This window comes from Neovison vison, chromosome 12 (assembly GCF_020171115.1).
Source record: "Neovison vison isolate M4711 chromosome 12, ASM_NN_V1, whole genome shotgun sequence".
Taxonomy (NCBI): Eukaryota; Metazoa; Chordata; class Mammalia; order Carnivora; family Mustelidae; genus Neogale; species Neogale vison.
In genome coordinates this window covers 85,467,324-85,485,930 of record NC_058102.1, presented here as the reverse complement: position 1 = coordinate 85,485,930, position 18,607 = coordinate 85,467,324, and the positions used below count along the sequence as shown (strand labels likewise).

The following is an 18,607-nucleotide window of genomic DNA, read 5'->3' as shown; positions in this document are numbered from 1 at the left end:
TTTGACAGACAGAGATTGCAAGTAGACAGAGGCAGGCAGAGAGAGAGGAGGAAGCAGGCTCCCTGCTGAGCAGAGAGCCTGATGTGGGGCTCGATCCCAGGACCCTGAGATCATGACCCGAGCCGAAGGCAGAGGCTTTAACCCACTGAGCCACCCAGGCGCCCCAAACCATGAGAATTTTTAACAAGTCACAAAATGTGTTTAAGTTTTGCTTTCAAGTCTATTGTTTTTACTACATGTTTTTTTAAAATCCATTCAGATATTCAATTGTCTTCTCAGTGACTAACATCTACTTTGTCTTTTACTTTACAGTGTGATCCAGCAGTTTCAGCAAAATACCAATCCTGGTTAAATCCATCTCTCCATCTATTTCATACCTCACTTGAGCAGCTGAACTGACTAGAGAAAAACATAACCAGGATGACTGATATTATTTTATATTTACAGCCACAAATGTCTGAAAAACCTACTATGCCTTCAACAATACTTGAAAATTCTACTACTACATTTCCCTAGTTGATTTACTGTCCCTCTCTCAGAGATGACTATTTTATACATTTATTCTCTTCAGACCTCCCACACTTCCTCCCCAATCCTCACATTTAGCCAGTGATCCTTCCCCATCACCGTATCTCTGGAAAAAAGAAAAAAATTTAAATACAGAAGAAAAATTCCACAAGATCCCACCACCACATCAGTTGTAAAGTCAATCAGCTGCAAATAACAGACACATACATCCCAGAAAAAGGAAAAAAAGGGGAAAAGATTAGTGTGACTTAAACAAATTGTTTTATTTCCTCCCATAATGAGAAGTTCAGAGATAGGCAATCTGGACTTGTGCTACAGCTCTACAATGTCATCAGGGACCAAGACTCTATCTTCCTTCACCCTTAGCAATGGTTTAGGTACACTTTATTGTCATAAGATGGTTGATCTTCAGTTATCATGTCTACAGGCTAAGCAAGAATAAGAGAAAAGACCAAAAACATAAACCAGTTCAGAAGCCCCACAAGACAACTTCCACTAACAACTCACCCGAACTGAGTCACATAGACATCCCTTCTGTAGTTGGAATAGAAGCTTGGTACCCTGCTCCCAACAAAATCAGGGTTCTATTGTTATTGAGAAACAGGGAGAGGGGCACCTGGGTGGCTCAGTCTGTTAAGCCTCCAACTTTTGATTTCAGCTCCGGTCATAACCTCAGGGTTGTGAGATCGGGGGAGTCCCATGTTGGGCTCTGAACTGGGTGTGCATCCTGCTTACAATTCTCTCTTTCCCTCTCCCTCTGCCACTCCCCACCCCTGTCTCTCTCCCTCTCAAACAAACAAACAGAGAGAGAATAAGGACAAACTACCTGTTTTCCTCTTTCACTAGAAGGAAAAAGAAGCAACCAGAAGAGAAATTCCAACATTCCTACCACCAAATCTAATGGCCAGCCCAAATCTGTGCTCATCCTCTGGCTTCCTCCTATGTGTCAGTGGCTAAACTATCATACTCCTTTCCAATGTTAACCCTTTGAGTGGCGCACTAAACCCCTTCCCATTTCACTATTCTAAAACTTCGCTCCTGAATTCATTCCCTTTTCCTCACATCATCAATTTTCCCCTCCCTTTTGTTTATTCTCACTTGCAAACAAACATGTGAAAGTATCTCCCATCTTTAAAAAAAAAAATATTTCCTTTGGGGGTGCCTAGGTGGTTCAGTCATTAAGGGTCTGCCTTTGGCTCAGATCATGATCCCAGCGTCCAGGGATGGAGTCCTATTGGGTTCCCTGCTCAGTGGGAAGCCTGTTTCTCCCTCTCCCACTTCCCCTACTTGTGTTCCCTCTCACTCTGTGTCTCTCTCTGTCAAATAAATAAATAAAACCTTAAAAAAAAAAAAAAAAGAGGGACACCTGAGGGGCTCAATGGGTTAAGCTTCTGCCTTCGGCTCAGGTCATGATCTCAGGGTCCTGGGATGGAGCCCCCCCACCCAACCATCCAGCTCTCTGCTCAGCAGGGAACCTGCTTCCCTCTCTCTCTCTGCCTGTCTGTATGCCCACTTGTAATCGCTCTCTGTCAAATAAATAAATAAAATCTTTAAAAAAAAAAGAGTTTGACACAGTTATCACTTTCCTACTTGAAACATTTTTTTCACTTGGTTTCCAGGACACCACATTCCTCATGTTTTTCTTCTTACACCGCTGGCTGCTCCCTCCCACTTTGACTACAGGATGCACTTCCTAATTTTTAAAAGCTGAAGTGCTCCGGCATTCAATCCTTGGTCTTCTTTTATTTTATTGTTTTGGTCTTCTTCTTTTTTTTTTTTTTAAGATTTTATTTATTTATTTGACAGAGAGAGATCACAAGTAGGCAGAGAGGCAGGCAGAGAGAGAGAGAGAGGAGGAAGCAGGCTCCCTGCTGAGCAGAGAGCCCGATGTGGGACTCGATCCCAGGACCCTGAGATCATGACCTGAGCCGAAGGCAGCAGCTTAACCCACTGAGCCACCCAGGCGCCCCTTGGTCTTCTTTTAATCTATACTTTCTTCCTAGGTGATGTTACCCAGTTTCTATGCTGATGACTCCTAAATTTATCTCCACTGTGACTTCTTTACACTTTAGCCTACTGCCTCATCATTTCTACTCAAATGACTAATACCCTACATCTCAAACTTAACATGTCCAAAACTGACACCTGATTCCCTCTGTTTCCTTAAACCTGTTCCTTCTTCAGTATTCCCCATTGTTGCTCAAGCCAAAAACCTTAGGATCATGCTTGACTCCTCTCTTTGTTTCTCACTCTACATTCCATGCATTAATAAATTCTACCAATGCTACCTTCAAAAATATGTCCATACACTGACCTCCTTTTACCACCTCCACCACTGGTCCACCCTGGTCCAAGTAATTATCATCTCTTATCTGCATTACTACAATTCCTTTCCAACTCATATTATTTATTCCACATTTTTAAAAAAAATAATATTTTATTTACTTATTTTACAGAGAGAGTGAGGGAGAGAAAGCACAAGCAGGGGGAGCGGCATGCAGAAGGAGAGGGAGAAGAAGGCTCCCCACTGAGCAAGGAGCCTGATAAGGGGCTCAATCCCAGGACTCCGGGATCATGACCTGAGCTAAAGGCAGATGCTTAGCCGACTGAGCCATCCAGGTGCCCCTTTTTTATTCCACTCTTAACCCCTTATAGTTTATTCTCATAACAGCTAGACAATCCTTTTAAAATCTCAAAGTAGAATATGTCACATCTATGCTCAAAACTATGAAATGGTTTCCCTGATTTTAGAATAAAAAAGTCTTCCCAGGACTAATAAGAAAGACACTTACATGATCTAGACATTGATATACTTCTCTGATCTCATTTCAAAATACCCTTTCTATCACTTCCTCTGCTTTTATCTCACTGACTTTATTAATATTGCTTTAAAAAAGACATACACACTCAACCTCAGGCTTTTGCTCCTGATGTTCCTCTGCTTGAAATTTCTACTCTACCACCTAATCGAGGTCTTTGTTCAAATAGCTACCTCCTCAGAGAGGCATTCTCAGGTCACTTTAACTAAAATAGCCTTCCTCTGTAACTTTAATTTCTTTTCCACACTTTATTTTTCTTCATAGCACCCAAAAGCACCTGACATTATATTTCACATCTCTTTTTTTTTTTTAAAGATTTTACTTATTTATTTGACAGACAGAGATCACAAGTAGGCAGAGCAGCAGGCAGAGAGATAGGAGGAAGCAGGCTCCCTGCTGAGCAGAGAGGCTGATGTGGGGCTCAATCCCAGGACCCTGGGATCATGACCTGAGCTGAAGGCAGAGGCTTTAACCCACTGAGCCACCCAGGCGCCCCATATTTCACATCTCTTTGTTATATACCTATTTTCTTTCTCCTTCACTAAAACATAAATTCCATGAGAGGAAGGACATATTTTGTTCATTGTTATATCCATCCAACACTTAAAAGGAATATTTGCATTGTAAGCTCTCAGTAAATTTGTCCCATAAATAAATAAAAACAGATATTGTGGGGCACCTGGGTGGCTCAGTGGGTTAAGCCTCTGCCTTCTGCTCTGGTCATAATCCCAGGGTCCTGGGGTCGAGTCCCGTATCGGGCTCTCTGCTCAGTGGGGAGCCTGCTTTCCTCTCTCTCTTTGCCTGCCTCTCTGCCTACTTGTGATATCTCTGTGTCAAATAAATAAATAAAATCTTTAAAAAAAAAACAGATATTGTTTTCTATATACACACAATGGACACTTTCCAGTCTTTACCCTGCTTAACTTCTCTGCAGCATTTGGCATTGTACCAGTTCTCCTTCAGGAAACTCTCCTTTTCCTCGGACTGTGAAACCCCCAGTACTACCTCTCTGATCATTCCTTCTCAGACTTCTTTTATAGGTTTCTTTTCTCTGCTTTAAATATGACCATTCTTCAGATTCCCTACTAAGGCCAAGTTCTCTAAGACCACCACTCTACAAGCTCAGTGCATTCCCCATGAGTGGTCTTATCCATCTCCCATCATTTACTTATCTTTATGCTGAAGACTCTCAAATCTGTATCCCACTCCTCTCTTCATATCTGCATATATGACTAACTAATGGACTTCTCCAGGTACCTGTACCACAGACACTTAAAGCTCAAGACATGTCAAAAGCTGAATTGTTAGCTTCTCCTGTGTCTCTTCTTCAGTTCCCATCCACTTCTTCCTTCAGTATTCTGATATCAGTGAAAAAAAAAAAACAAAAAAACACCACCATTCAATTAGTTATTTAACCCCCCAAACTAAAAATTAACTTCCATTGCTCAGTTTCCTTCAAATCCTGTATCCAATCACCAAGTCTGAGATTTAACAACAAATTAGGCATTTACTGTAATAATAAATTTGGGGGCCCCTGGGTGCCTCCGTCCATTGAGGACCAACTCTTGACTCTTCTTGGTTTCGGCTCAGGTCATGGTCTCAGGGTCATGGGACCCAGCCCTGTGTATGGGAGATGGGACAGATGGGGGGTGGGGGTTTGGGGGGGTTCTGTTTGATATTCTTTCCTCCTCCTTCTGCCCCCTCTGCTCATCTCCCCCATGCAGCGTGTACATGCTCTCTAAAATAAATAAAATATTTTCATAAATAAATAAAAATCTGGAGGTAGCTGGTTTCAAGGTTGGCTCAGCAGCTTCAGAGTGTCAGAGAACTGAGTTACCATCTCTTTGATTCTCTTTATATTAAGACCCTGAAAATCTTAATTGGCTATAGGCAACACACCTTCACAAAACATTTCCAAAAGCAGAAAGGAAGGGGAAGGAGTGAAACAAAAGGTCCTCAAAGATGCAATCTCTTTTGATCAGGGAGGAAAACTGCAGCCAGGGCACAAGGGTGGAAAAGCACCTGGCTCTGGGGGTCCCAAACACATCAGGTTCAGCCACTCATCACTGACAAAATCCAAAGGCAGAGGAAAGAGTGGTGGTGAAACAAGAAAGGAGTTTATTTCAGTGAGGCCAACACCAGGAAGATAGCAGACCAGCATCTCAAAGACTGACTCCGAAGTGTTGAAAATATTTCCAGGTATATATAAGGAAAGTGTGGAACAAAGGTTGGTGGGTACATAGAGGTAGGCAGTGAAGGTTAAATTGATCATTGTCTTATGGTCAGTCATGAGGGGTCTTGCTGGCTCAGGCAGTCCTTATTGCTCAAAAGGGTAGTTTGGGTTCCCATCAGGGGATGCTTTGCCCACAAGGTCTTTTGCCTCAGTTGAGAGATAAGTTTGTGGGGGGTCGCCTGGGTGGCTCAGTGGGTTAAGCTTCTGCCTTCGGCTCAGGTCATGGCTCAGGTCATGATCTCACGGTCCTGGGATGAGCCCCACATCGGGCTCTCTGCTCAGCAGGGTGCCTGCTTCCCTTCCTCTCTCTCTCTACCTGCCTCTCTGCCTGCTTGTGATCTCTGTCTGTCAAATTAATAAATAAAATCTTAAAAAAAAAAGAGAGAGAGAAGTTTGGTATGGGCCGCCTGGCAGGCTGTGACTCTCAATCTTGGGGTTATAAATTCGAGCCCCACATTGGGTGTAGAGATTACTTAAAAATAAAATCCTAGGGGCACCTGGGTGGGGCAGTGGGTTAAAGTCTCTGTCTTCCGCTCAGGTCATGATCCTAGGCTCCTGGGATTGAGCCCCTTTGGGCTCTCTGCTCAGCGGGAAGCCTGCTTCCCGGCCCCCCTCTCTGCCTGCCTCTCTATCTATTTGTGATCTCTGTCTGTCAAATAAATAAAATCTTAAAAAATAATAATAAAAAAATAAAATCCTAAAAAAAGAGATAAGTTTGGAAAAAAGAAGTTAATCCCTTAGAAAGTACAGACTGGGATGCCTGGGTGGCTCAGTTGGTTAAGCAACTGCCTTTGGAATTGCCAGTATAGAGTCCCACATTGGGCTCTCAGCTCTGCAGGGAGTCTGCTTCTCCCTCCGACCTTCTCCCCTCTCATGCTCTCACTTTCTCTCTCTCTCTCTCACTCTCACTCTCAAATAAATAAATAAATAAATCTTTAAAAAAAAAAAAAAAGAAAAAAGGTAAAGGCTGAGATCAAAATGGAGGTAGTTGAGGGGCATCTGGGTGGCTCAGTGGGTTAAAGCCTCTGCTTTTGGCTCAGGTCATGATCCCAGAGTCCTGAGATTTAGCCCTGGATTGGGATCTCTGCTCATCGGGGAGCCTGCTTCACCCCTTCTCTCTCTGCTTGCCTCTCTGGCTACTAGTGATCTCTGTCAAATAAATAAATAAAATATATTTTTTTAAAAATGGAGGTAGTTCGGGGCGCCTGGGTGGCTCAGTGGGTTAAGCCGCTGCCTTCGGCTCAGGTCATGATCTCAGGATTCTGGGATCGAGTCCCGCATCGGGCTCTCTGCTCGGCGGGGAGCCTGCTTCCTCCTCTCTCTCTCTCTCTGCCTGCCTGTGATCTCTGTCAACTAAAAAAATAAAATCTTAAAAAAAAAAAAAATGTCGGTAGTTAAAGTCCTCTTTCAAATCCATTTGCAGAAATACCCTAGCCAACTTCCCAGAACTAGGTCCAATTATGAAAGAGACTGAAAAAGCAAGTAAAAATCTGGTAAAGGGAAATAGGGTTCCCTTTGATTTATCCCCTGGGATTGAGCACATAAATATCCTTTAAAGAGAGAGAGAAAGAGAGATTATCTTGGCAAAGAATGGAAGAAGGTGTTTTTTGGAGGGGCAACCAAGATTGGTTTCCACAAAAACAGACATGGAGCTTGCGTGTAATTAGGGAGAAATTTTAAACAAGTAAATTAATATACAAAGAAGATAATTTCAGGTTCTATAAATGCTACAAAATAAGGCGATGTGATTAAAAAAAAAAGATGGGCATATTTTGAAAATAAAACTGATAAAATATACTAATGGGTTTGAATGTGACAGTATGAGAAAAAGATGATTCAAATTCACTGATTCCCATTTATAAATGAAGTTGGAGAAAGATATTTAAGGGTCTAAAGTCATACCACTATTAACTGACAACGTTAAAACTGCATCTAGTACTATCTGAAACCAAAATCCATTTTCTTTCCCCTATACCATCTACTTGTGGGGGTGGGGGTAGAGGGTAGGGGGTAGAGGGAGAGAGAACACAAAACAGTATATGTAAATTTAAAACACTGCAATAAATAAGAATAAAAGGTCAAATATTTGAAAATATTTGATGTTTGGTAATTTAATTGCTACTTATTTTTTTTCTTTCCCTATAGAGGTGGTTAAAGGAACAAAATATGTTGTGAACTATTGTGTTAAAACCATAATATGGAACTATTAGAAATGTTGCTGACTGCGTAGAAGAGTAGCAAATGGCCATGATATTAAGTAGCAAAAATGGGAGTGGCTCAAATAGCAACACAGAGTTTCCCATTACACCAAAAACTTAAAAGAAATAGTTACAGGCCCTGTAACAGTCCAACAAAACAAACACCTAATAATCAGTTAAAATGTTAAGACAGTGAACAATACTGTGTTTATATTCCAGCAATAGATAACTACTATTTAGTTGTTAAATATACACAAAGTATATGCATCTTATATATGATATAAACAAATAAACCTATGTAAATTAATATGGGTAAAAAAAGAAAAAAATGTCAGCCTTTCCTCTTAGGTACTAAAGAGGTAACAAAATAAACTTACCATTATTCAGTATTTTTCTGGCATAAAGATACCAGATTAGATTATATTTAAAAGTCCATTTGGATCTAAATTACTCTCTGAAAAGTATGGTGTCATCAGGGACCTAAAAAACCCTCAAATACTTCCTCATTCACAACAGGGGAATTCACAGAAACAAGGCTAGCAAAGCTAATGATTTTAGGGAGATATCTGGGGACACATACAGGCCCACAGGAGCAAATCTCTGCAGTGAAAGCTCTAAGGTTCTGCGGAGAGCTAGAAGGAGGGAGGTGCCTGCTTCCAAAGGCTTTCATCCAGAGCAGACAGCAAAATGGAGTTAAGCAGGGTGGTTCCCTAACATTCTTTTCCTGATCCAGACAAACTAATTATTTTCCATCTTCTTTAAGAATAAGTGAGACAATATTCAAAAATATTCCTGTTTCCAGTAACCTAGTTTGGAAAATATGTGCAAATTTTTATCTTGAGTTGAAACCTTTTAACAGAAAATCATCATACCAAGAAAAAAAAAGGAGTACAAAAAATATATTTATTAGAAATAAAAGGAAACCTCCTTGTTTGTATTCCAGGTTCATATGACTGGAAATTTTACATATACAAGAAAGTAAAAATGTGTGTGTGTGTGTTTGTGTGTATACAAATACATATCCTTACAAGCCACACACACATATTAACAATGTAAATCTGTTATTTGTCTGATATGGAGGGTGAAGCCCTCACCAAATCTGAGCATGGTAATAACTGAATATGAACTGTGGACTGTTAGTTTCGTATTTACTTTTTTGTTACATGCTATTAGTGGGAGGATATTTTGAATAGTGTAACAACAGGTTTCCACTAGGACCATTTTAAAGCCACACTTTAACCCTAACTAACCACTTCATGCATTCCCAAGGGTTTACAAAGTTTATGGTCTTGGAATAGAGTCTCCTGAAAGGCAGAGATGGGAAAGAGGGTATCAGCTACAATCGGGGCCTCCTAGAAGGAGGCTATAACCAATTGATCTATCATGATGTAACAGAAAGCAATTATTTTATCGAGTTTTACAAAGCTCTGTATAACACAAGGATTCCCTACTTCCTAATGTCCTTCATTGTCAATTTCCTCACTACCCAAGTTTCTGTCCTCACTTCTACAATTCAGCTACCAAATCTGAAATGTATCTTTGTATCCCCCTTTTTAGAAACCCCTGGGACTGTCTCACAAAGTTGTTGGTTATGTCTAAAAATGGGGCCTAGTGGGCCCTTTTAACAACTTTGATGTTCAATGCTTATGTACTACTCTTTGAATGACTGAAATATTTCTGCTTCCAACCTCTGGCACATTAGTTTAACGAACAAGTCATTACAATAAACCAAATAAAGCTGTTCTGTTTTCTAAACCTTGCATCCTCCACATTATCAGGTAGGTAAAGAATGCACTGCCTTTAAAAGAACCGAGGGCGGATAAAAGGGAAAACTCACTGACAAATTGTGGCAACATGAAAATAATCAGCTGAGCTATCCGGACCAGAATTTTCTGCATCTCATGGTGCTTCACCTTTTTAAAACTGGACAGACTTCTTAAGTCTTACGGTTCGTCCAAATTAAGGCAAGCTTCCTTTCCGGTTCCCATTTGGTTGGTTTCTGAACCTGCGACCGCCCCCACGCCCAGGCCCTGGCGGCCATGCGCCGCAGACTGCAGCACCCGAGCTCTCTGTCCGCAGGCGCGGAGGACCCCGCCCGGTAGAGCCGGCGCGGGGAGGGGGCTCTGAGCCAGGAACCCGCCTCTGCGGCGGCGGAGCTGGGCGCCGAGTGGGCGCGCCGGGCCGGAGGAGGGGCCCGCGGCCGTGGCACCGCCTGGACCCGCCCGCCCCTCCCCGGACCGCTACTTAAGTGGCTCCAGCACCGCCCCCGACCCAGTGCGTTACTTACCTCGACTCTTAGCTTGTCGGGGACGGTAACCGGGACGCGGTGTCTGCTCCTGTCGCCTGCGCCTGCTAACCCGTAGCCATCATGGTGAGTGGGCCGCTCGGGGCGCCGCCCTCGCTCGGGAAAAGTGAGCCGGACCGTCTCGCGGGGGGCGTTAGTAAGGGATCAGCGCTGTGGTTTTGGAAGGCTAGAAAAGCGAGGCGAGAGGCAAGGGTGGGACTAGTGAGAATGGTTGGGGCCCAAGGGGGGCCGCCGCGTTTTCTTCTCGGACTCTGGGAGGGCATGGCCGGACGCCGGCTCCCCACACCGTGGTTGGGGTTCTCAATTAGCCCTTACCTTTTGGGCGCGAGACCCGAGACCCTACGGTCTTTTCCCGCGCATTCCCATCCCCCTTTCCTTCCCCAGCTTTTGGCGGGCGCGGGCGCGGGTGCGCGCGCGCGGGCTCTCCACGCCCTCACTTCCTCTCTGCCAGAAACGCGGAGGCGGGAAGGAGCCCGACACGAAAGCGCAGGCGCAACCGTTACCTTCCCGCCAGGGAGTGGCGGGAGCCCGCCCCTGCAGTCTGCGCGTGCGCGCGGAGGAGCTGCGGGTCTACTGCTGTAGGGCGTGTCTCTGTTAGCCTCAGTTTTGGGGGTTTTTTGTTGTTTTTTAACGAGAGCGATAAGGTGAATGTAAAGAACGACTCCTTGTTGGGTATGTTGCACTACGTCAGAGAATTAGGTCAATTAGCTCCCAACGGCTTCAAGAGGCCATCTGTTTTTCCTTGGTCAGAGTTTAGGAATGCGCAGAGAGGCAGGTGGTGGCGGTGAGGGATTTTGAGGGGACAGAAATCGGATCTTGGTCCAGATCTGGGCCGCCGATAATCCCCTGCTGTGCCCTGACAGATGTGAACGTGCTGGGCTTAGCCCAACGCCTGGGGGAGCAGAAGATGGTTGGCCATGGCAGGCGCCTCCGCAGACGTGGCTGCTGCGTGTGGCTGCGGTTGCGCGGCCCCGGTGGCCACAGGGGCGCGGACGCGCGCTCACCCTGAATTGCTCATTCATCCTATGCCGCAAAGCCCCGCCCTTTGTCCCTGCGGCCAGACATTTCCTCTGCACTGTTCTGGCCACGTGCTTCCTGCGATGGTAGCTGCCCGGAAATCTGGCCGCCTAGTCTAAAATGGAATTATGAGGCCTGAGCACTGAATGAATGGCCTCCCTATCTTCCTCTTCAAAGGAGGAAGCTGTGACTAAGCGCTCTTGGTCTGGAAAGAGGCCTTCCCAATTTAGGTACGGAGAAGAAATTCGTTAAAAGCAATGCAGTTCGAAAAGTATAGTGATTCTCTCCTAGAAGAGTATTAAATTTTAGTTCATTTTAGAAGGGGAAGTTTGTGAGATTGGTTATACAAATTATTTTGTTCTGCTTTACAGTCTTTACTAGATTGGCTTAGTATTAATTATCTTTTTTTAATCTACTTTTCACAGCGTGAGTGTATCTCCATCCACGTCGGCCAGGCTGGTGTCCAGATCGGCAATGCCTGCTGGGAGCTCTATTGCCTGGAGCATGGTATTCAGCCCGATGGCCAGATGCCAAGTGACAAGACCATCGGGGGAGGAGATGACTCCTTCAACACCTTCTTCAGTGAGACGGGCGCTGGCAAGCATGTGCCCAGGGCCGTGTTTGTAGACCTGGAACCCACGGTCATTGGTGAGTTGGCCTCTGTAACCCGGTGAGCCCCCCGGGGGGTCTGGGACAGGAGGTCTGTCTTGGGGCTCCAGGGACCCCCGTGAGGTTGAGCAGGCTTGTGCTGGTGATGAGTGATGGGGGACTGCTGTGTTTGCCTTTTCCAGATGAAGTTCGCACCGGCACCTACCGCCAGCTCTTCCACCCTGAGCAGCTCATCACAGGCAAGGAAGATGCTGCCAACAACTACGCCCGAGGGCACTACACCATTGGCAAGGAGATCATTGACCTTGTCTTGGACCGAATTCGGAAGCTGGTATGTTTATTCTCAAGAAGTAAATAATGATCCTAAGAAAGACACTTGAAATAGGTTCTTTTCATCTCAGACACCGAATTAAAGTGTAATGGAGTGAGGTAAACTATTCCTTTATAGTTTTTCTTTAAAAATCCAATTAAAGCATGAACTATTTGGTGTCATGTAAGTAGGAAAATGCTTAGTAATTCTACGAAGGTCTCCATGTAAGCGTTTCTTGTCAAAATAAGATCTGTATTCTTGGACTTGTAGGAAAAGTGACAATATATTTACTTGGGATATGTTGCAAAGGGCAGTAATCTACGTTTTCTCTATTTCTTTTTTCTACCAGGCTGACCAGTGCACAGGTCTTCAGGGCTTCTTGGTTTTCCACAGCTTTGGAGGGGGAACTGGTTCCGGGTTCACCTCCCTGCTGATGGAACGTCTCTCTGTCGATTATGGCAAGAAGTCCAAGCTGGAGTTCTCCATCTACCCAGCCCCTCAGGTTTCCACAGCTGTAGTTGAGCCCTACAACTCCATCCTCACTACCCACACCACCCTGGAGCACTCTGATTGTGCCTTCATGGTAGACAACGAGGCCATCTATGACATCTGTCGTAGAAACCTCGATATCGAACGCCCAACCTACACTAACCTTAACCGCCTTATTAGCCAGATTGTGTCCTCCATCACTGCTTCCCTCAGATTTGATGGAGCCCTGAATGTTGATCTGACAGAATTCCAGACCAACCTGGTGCCCTATCCCCGTATCCACTTCCCTCTGGCCACCTATGCCCCCGTCATCTCTGCTGAGAAAGCCTACCATGAACAGCTTTCTGTAGCAGAGATCACCAACGCGTGCTTTGAGCCAGCCAACCAGATGGTGAAATGTGACCCTCGCCATGGTAAATACATGGCTTGCTGCCTATTGTACAGGGGTGATGTCGTTCCCAAAGATGTCAATGCCGCCATTGCCACCATCAAGACCAAGCGCAGCATCCAGTTTGTGGACTGGTGCCCCACTGGCTTCAAAGTGGGCATTAATTACCAGCCTCCCACTGTGGTGCCCGGTGGAGACCTGGCCAAAGTCCAGCGAGCTGTGTGCATGCTGAGCAACACCACAGCCATCGCTGAGGCCTGGGCTCGCCTGGACCACAAGTTTGACCTGATGTATGCCAAGCGTGCCTTTGTTCACTGGTATGTGGGGGAGGGCATGGAGGAAGGAGAGTTTTCTGAGGCCCGTGAGGACATGGCTGCCCTTGAGAAGGATTATGAGGAGGTTGGTGTGGATTCTGTTGAAGGAGAGGGTGAAGAAGAAGGAGAGGAATACTAATTACCATTCCTTTCAGCCCTGCAGCATGTCACACTCAGAACTTAAGCTTCAACATTAGCTGACAGGCGTTAAAGCTTTCTGGTTAGATTGTCTTCACTTTTAACTGTGATCATGTCTTTTCCATGTGTACCTGTTGCATTTCTCCATCATGTCTCAAAGTAAAGGCTTTAAGAAAGAAAAGTTTGACTTGTGTGCTTTTTCTAAATTGCTTTCTCCAATTCAGGATGTCCTACCATTCATCATGTCTGGAATATAGCTGTAGGGTGGTAATACCAAGAATCCTGTTTGCTGTGTAGCCACCTCTGGGAACAAGGGAGCACACTGGACTTAGAAAAGCAGGAGAGCTGGATTCTGACACTGATCTGTTAATATCACCTCAACCAGTGTTAAAATCTGAAAGGAGCTTAGAAAAATGTTAGTTAAGAGCTAATCTAGCTTCTTATTGGTCAGATACAGGGAAGTTTTAAATGTCCTACAAACCCATGACTGCTCTTTAAAGGAGTGCTAATCTACCAATGTAACTAAGAGTTTCAAAATGACCCTTCTACAGGAAAACGGATAGAGAGACTTGAGCATGATGAGGTAAAAGCTGTTTACAGCCCTGTCATAAGTTGCGGGATCATAATACCTGCTGATAGCAAAAATTCTACAAGAAAACCAAATAATAAGCTGTGTGCTTAAAAAACAAGGCTGAGGATGTTTGTAGAAAAGCACTACTTTTCCTGGAGGGTGAAGTGGCAACACTTCTGTAGGGTAAGAGTTTACAATGCCTTTGGCATCATTTACATTCTTTCAAGTATATAGTTTGGCTACATCTAAACTATAGTAGATAGGAAAACAGGATGCAAATAGTGTTATCGCAGAGAAAATGCACAGTGGAACAGAAGTACAGTGACTAAAGTTCTGGAGATGTTGATCCTTAGTTTAAAAAAATACCAAAGTTCTCCCAGTTGTTTTGCCTACAAATTTACAGAAGCATTCTTGGCTCCTGAAACAATCTGATTTGTGAGCATAGCAACACAAATGGAGGCACCACAGGTCCCTGGGGAAGGCAGATGCCAGGACTGTAAAGCGCTACGGGGAAATCCTAAACTGCATTACTGACAAAATGGGGACTGAAGGTTTTGAGTTAGTGCTGATTGCAAAGGCGGTTTTGAGAAATATCTGAAAACCCTCTGATATATCCCTCTCTTCCTTCCTGCAAAACAAGAGGGAAAGGTAGCTACACTAGAGCCCTGGAAACAGCAGCAAAGTAATGCAGAGAAGAGCTTGCTTTTCAGAAAGATGTCCTGGGTGCTTGAAATCAGAGAAGCACACATTCAGTCTGCAGTGTGCCGTGAGCATTTTCAGAGTTCTGGGGCACAAGGCAGGGACAGGATCAAGAAGTCAGCATTTCAACTGCATCTAATTTTTTTTTTTTAAGATTTTACTTGACAGGGGCGCTTGGGTGGCTTAAGGGGTTAAGCCTCTGCCTTCCGCTCAGGTCATGATCTCAGGGTCCTGGGATTGAGCCCCACATTGGGCTCTCTGCTCAGCAGGGAGCCTGTTCCCCCCCCCTCTCTCTGCAGGCCTCTCTGCCTACTTGTGATCTCTGTCTCTGTCAAATAAATAAATAAAATCTTAAAAAAAAAAAAAAGATTTTACTTGACAGAGGTAGGGCGAGAGCAAACACAAGCAGGGGGAGCAGCAGCCGGAGGGAGAGAGAGAAGCAGTCTCCCCATTGAACAAGGAGCCTGATCTGGGGCTCCACCTCAGGCCCCTGGGATCACAACCCAAGCCCAAGGCAGCTGCTTAACCAACTGAGCCATCCAGGTGCCCCCGATGTTTTATTTTGTTTGGGTTTTGTGTGTGTGTGTTGGGGTGGGGTGGAGGTTGTATTTTTAAGATTAATCTGTAATAAAGCAAAATAAGATGACAGGCTGGTGTAAGGCACTTAGTTGTTTGGAATTTTATTACCTATTATCACAACAAATTGCCCCAAAACTCTGTGGTTTAAGACAATATATATGTATTACTTCATGCAGTTTCTGAGGGTCAGGAATTAAGGAGTGGTTTAGCTGGCTAGTTCTGTCTTGGGATTTCTCATAAGGTTGCAAGTCAAGGTGTTGACTGAGGCTACAGTTCCCTGTGTGCTTCATTGGGACAGTTCATCCACCTGCCTTGCAAATGAGTGCTGGTTGTTGGCAGGTGGGCTTAGTTCACACGTGGACCTTTCTCCAATAGGGCTACTTGAGTGTCTTCAGAACATGGGGGCAGGCTTTCCCCCAGAGTGAGTGATCCAAGAGAAGGTAAGTTGGAAACCGCAATGTTATGACTTAACCTTGTAAGTCACACTGTCTCATTTCTACAGTATCCCATTTGTTACACATGTCAGTCCTGTTTAGTCTGTGAGAAAACTTCACATTGACAGGAGGCAAGAATCAGGGGGAGTTACAGACAAACCCCAAGATTTAATGTTTTTATAGGATAGAACAATAATGGTTATATTAATCTTTTTTTCCCAGTACACTTGATATATTTCATTTTTTTTTAAAGGGAGGAAACCTGGATGCCTGGCTGTCTCAGAGGAGCGTGCGACTTGATCTCCTGGTTGTGAGTTTGAGCCCCATGTTGGGTACAGAGATTACTTAAAAATAAAGTCTTAAAAATAAATAAAAGGGAGGAAACCTCTAATTTAGAAAGATTTTCCATTTTCTATAGTACAAACTCAAATTTCAACCTTTGTGGTTGTTTTAATTTAAGCTATCTTCAGAAGAGACACTTCCTATCTACCTTCTTCTTGAACTACCCAATCCTCTTTATTCTCTAATTATTTGGTTATTGATCCAACCGGCTGCTTGAATTCAGTATTCCCTCCGTTCCCTCCGTTCCTAATCATCTTATATGCAACATAATGATTAGTAGTTACTAACAGTCAAAACCTTTGGTGACATGAAATATCAAGTGTGGGACTGGGGTGGGGAGGAAGGGGCTGCCTATAACGAAATGCCAAGGCAGCCAGGAAATGTCATGAAGCATTCCTTTGGGGGCCCCCGAGGTCTGATACCTGGCAGCAACACAATTCCTGGTATGATTATGGCCCACGGATTGCTCTAATGGAAGTAAAAACAAGGATTATTTATTTCCTTCTTAGGACAGATTATTCTATCCACTACAAACATCGAACCTGAGGGTTTTGTAAAAGATATTCACTCTCTTTTCAGGCCCAGGTCTCTTTAAGCACCTTCTGAGTTGAGTTTCAGGGTAGAGAGGCCTAGGAAACAGGTTGAGTCACTTGACTCTTTCTTCTGTCATTAGGCTCTCCTTAACCTTCTAGGCCTATTTTCCCTACCCCCCCAAAGATTTTATTTATTTATTGGACAGAGAGAGAGAGGGAACACAAGCAGGAGGAGTGGGAGAAGCAGGCTTTTCCCTGAGCAGGGAGCCTGATGCCAAGCTCCATCCCAGGACCCTGGGACCATGACCTGAGCTGAAGGCAGGTGCTTAATGACTGAGCTACCCAGGCACCCCGACCTATCTTCCCTTTTGCACTCCGGATTCCCATTCTGCCTTTTTCAAAAGAGGGTGGCAAATAGGACAATTAAGTCTGGAAGGACTTGAAGCTTAGTGATGTACATCTAAGCTTCGGAAATGAGGAACAGGGCACCCCAGGAATTGACAGCTCTACTCAGTGAGACACCAAAGCCACTGCCAAGGAAAAATGAGCAGTTTATTTTGAAAAGAAATAGAAATAAGCCCAAGGAGGGTTTACATACAGATGGTGAGTATGATGATGATAATTAACCTTAGCACATCAAGACTGGATTTACTCCCACCTACTTTTTTTTAAACACCAGAGTACTTAAATGCCTTTACAATGTAGCATTCCTAACCTCCTTGAGATGACCTTAAAATGAGAGGAGCCCAGTGCATTTTTTTTTTAAACAAATGACAGATTTAATTGGCAGAGAAGGGAAGTGATACTATAGCCCTGTGTCCTGTCTTGTAGGACCAAGGGCCTTAAATATTGCCTGCTAAAAGTTCAGAAGGAATAGGAGTCTTTCAGCTCTATGAAGGGCTTTCTGGTTAGATTGTCTTCACTTTTAACTGTGATCATGACACATGAGCATGGTCAGATTAAGAGGCTCGAATGAGAGAGAAGAGATGGACCAAGGGCCTTAAATATTGCCTGCTAAAAGTTCAGAAGGAATAGGAGTCTTTCAGCTCTATGAAGGGCTTTCTGGTTAGATTGTCTTCACTTTTAACTGTGATCATGACACATGAGCATGGTCAGATTAAGAGGCTCGAATGAGAGAGAAGAGATGGCATTTTCCCCTCCCAATCCCATCAAATTCCTGGCAAATTCCTTAATGTCCTGCAGATGGCACCACTGACAACGAGTTCTCTGCCCAGAAGAGTAGAGCTCAGATTTGTGAACTCTGTCCTGTCACCTTGGAGCTGAGCCTAGAAGATACGTAACAAACAGGAAGTAACTGACTTGGCATCTCTGGCTTGTCATTTTTTGTTGTTGTTCTGTCCATCCCTAGAGGCACCTAGGCCTCATGCTAGGGCATTATGAATCAGGCAGCCACAGGATTTAGGAACTCCCATACTCAAGCTCTTAACTTCAACTCCTGCCTCTACTCCTCAGGATGGGATGGGTATAAAAATGTGGTCTTGGGTCAACATGTAGGAAGGGAGATTGCCAGATCAATCTGAACTCATTGACACAAAGTCAATAACCATCTGATGATGTGGACATTATCATGTAGATACTGGTATCTTTGTGTTGTGAGGCCCAGCTATTTCTTCTCTGCCATTTGGTCCATACATCAAAATAAATGCCCTTCCCACCCATCCCTCAACTGACCAACCCATCTCCCAACTAACAGCTTGTCAAATGTTACTGTGTCCAGCTGTGATGGAGTAGAGTTCATCTCATTCCTGCCTGGGGCCTTCACTCTTCCCTCCACCTATATAATACCTTTTACAGCCATAACTGCCCCCTCCATCTTTGCTCACTTTCTCATACTCTTTCTTTGATGATGGAAACTGAAGTATTACCTCTTCAAGGACTTAAAGAATAGATCAGACTCAGAGTCCCCATTAAATATTTGCATAGAAGCTTCCACTTTTTCTCTCAAAGCATTAATCGTATTTTGGAGTTATTTATTTGTGTGATTATTTAATTAATATATTTTCCCCCTGTCGGATTTTATAAGCTCTACATCTATTGTGTTTACCCTTCTATGGCCTGTACCTAGCTTGGTGCTTAGTGC

The 18,607-nt window shown here is 44.2% G+C and overlaps 1 protein-coding gene across 1 annotated transcript; it reads left to right on the top strand.

Moving 5' to 3' along the window:
- Positions 1 to 10,038: 10,038 nt before the first annotated feature.
- TUBA1B (tubulin alpha 1b) lies at positions 10,039 to 13,529 on the top strand. Its single transcript, XM_044229252.1, has 4 exons — positions 10,039 to 10,149; positions 11,526 to 11,748; positions 11,892 to 12,040; positions 12,369 to 13,529. The coding sequence occupies exons 1-4, from the start codon at positions 10,147 to 10,149 to the stop codon at positions 13,347 to 13,349; spliced, it is 1,356 nt and encodes a 451-aa protein (XP_044085187.1). The 5' UTR covers positions 10,039 to 10,146; the 3' UTR covers positions 13,350 to 13,529.
- The last annotated feature ends 5,078 nt before the right edge of the window (positions 13,530 to 18,607 follow it).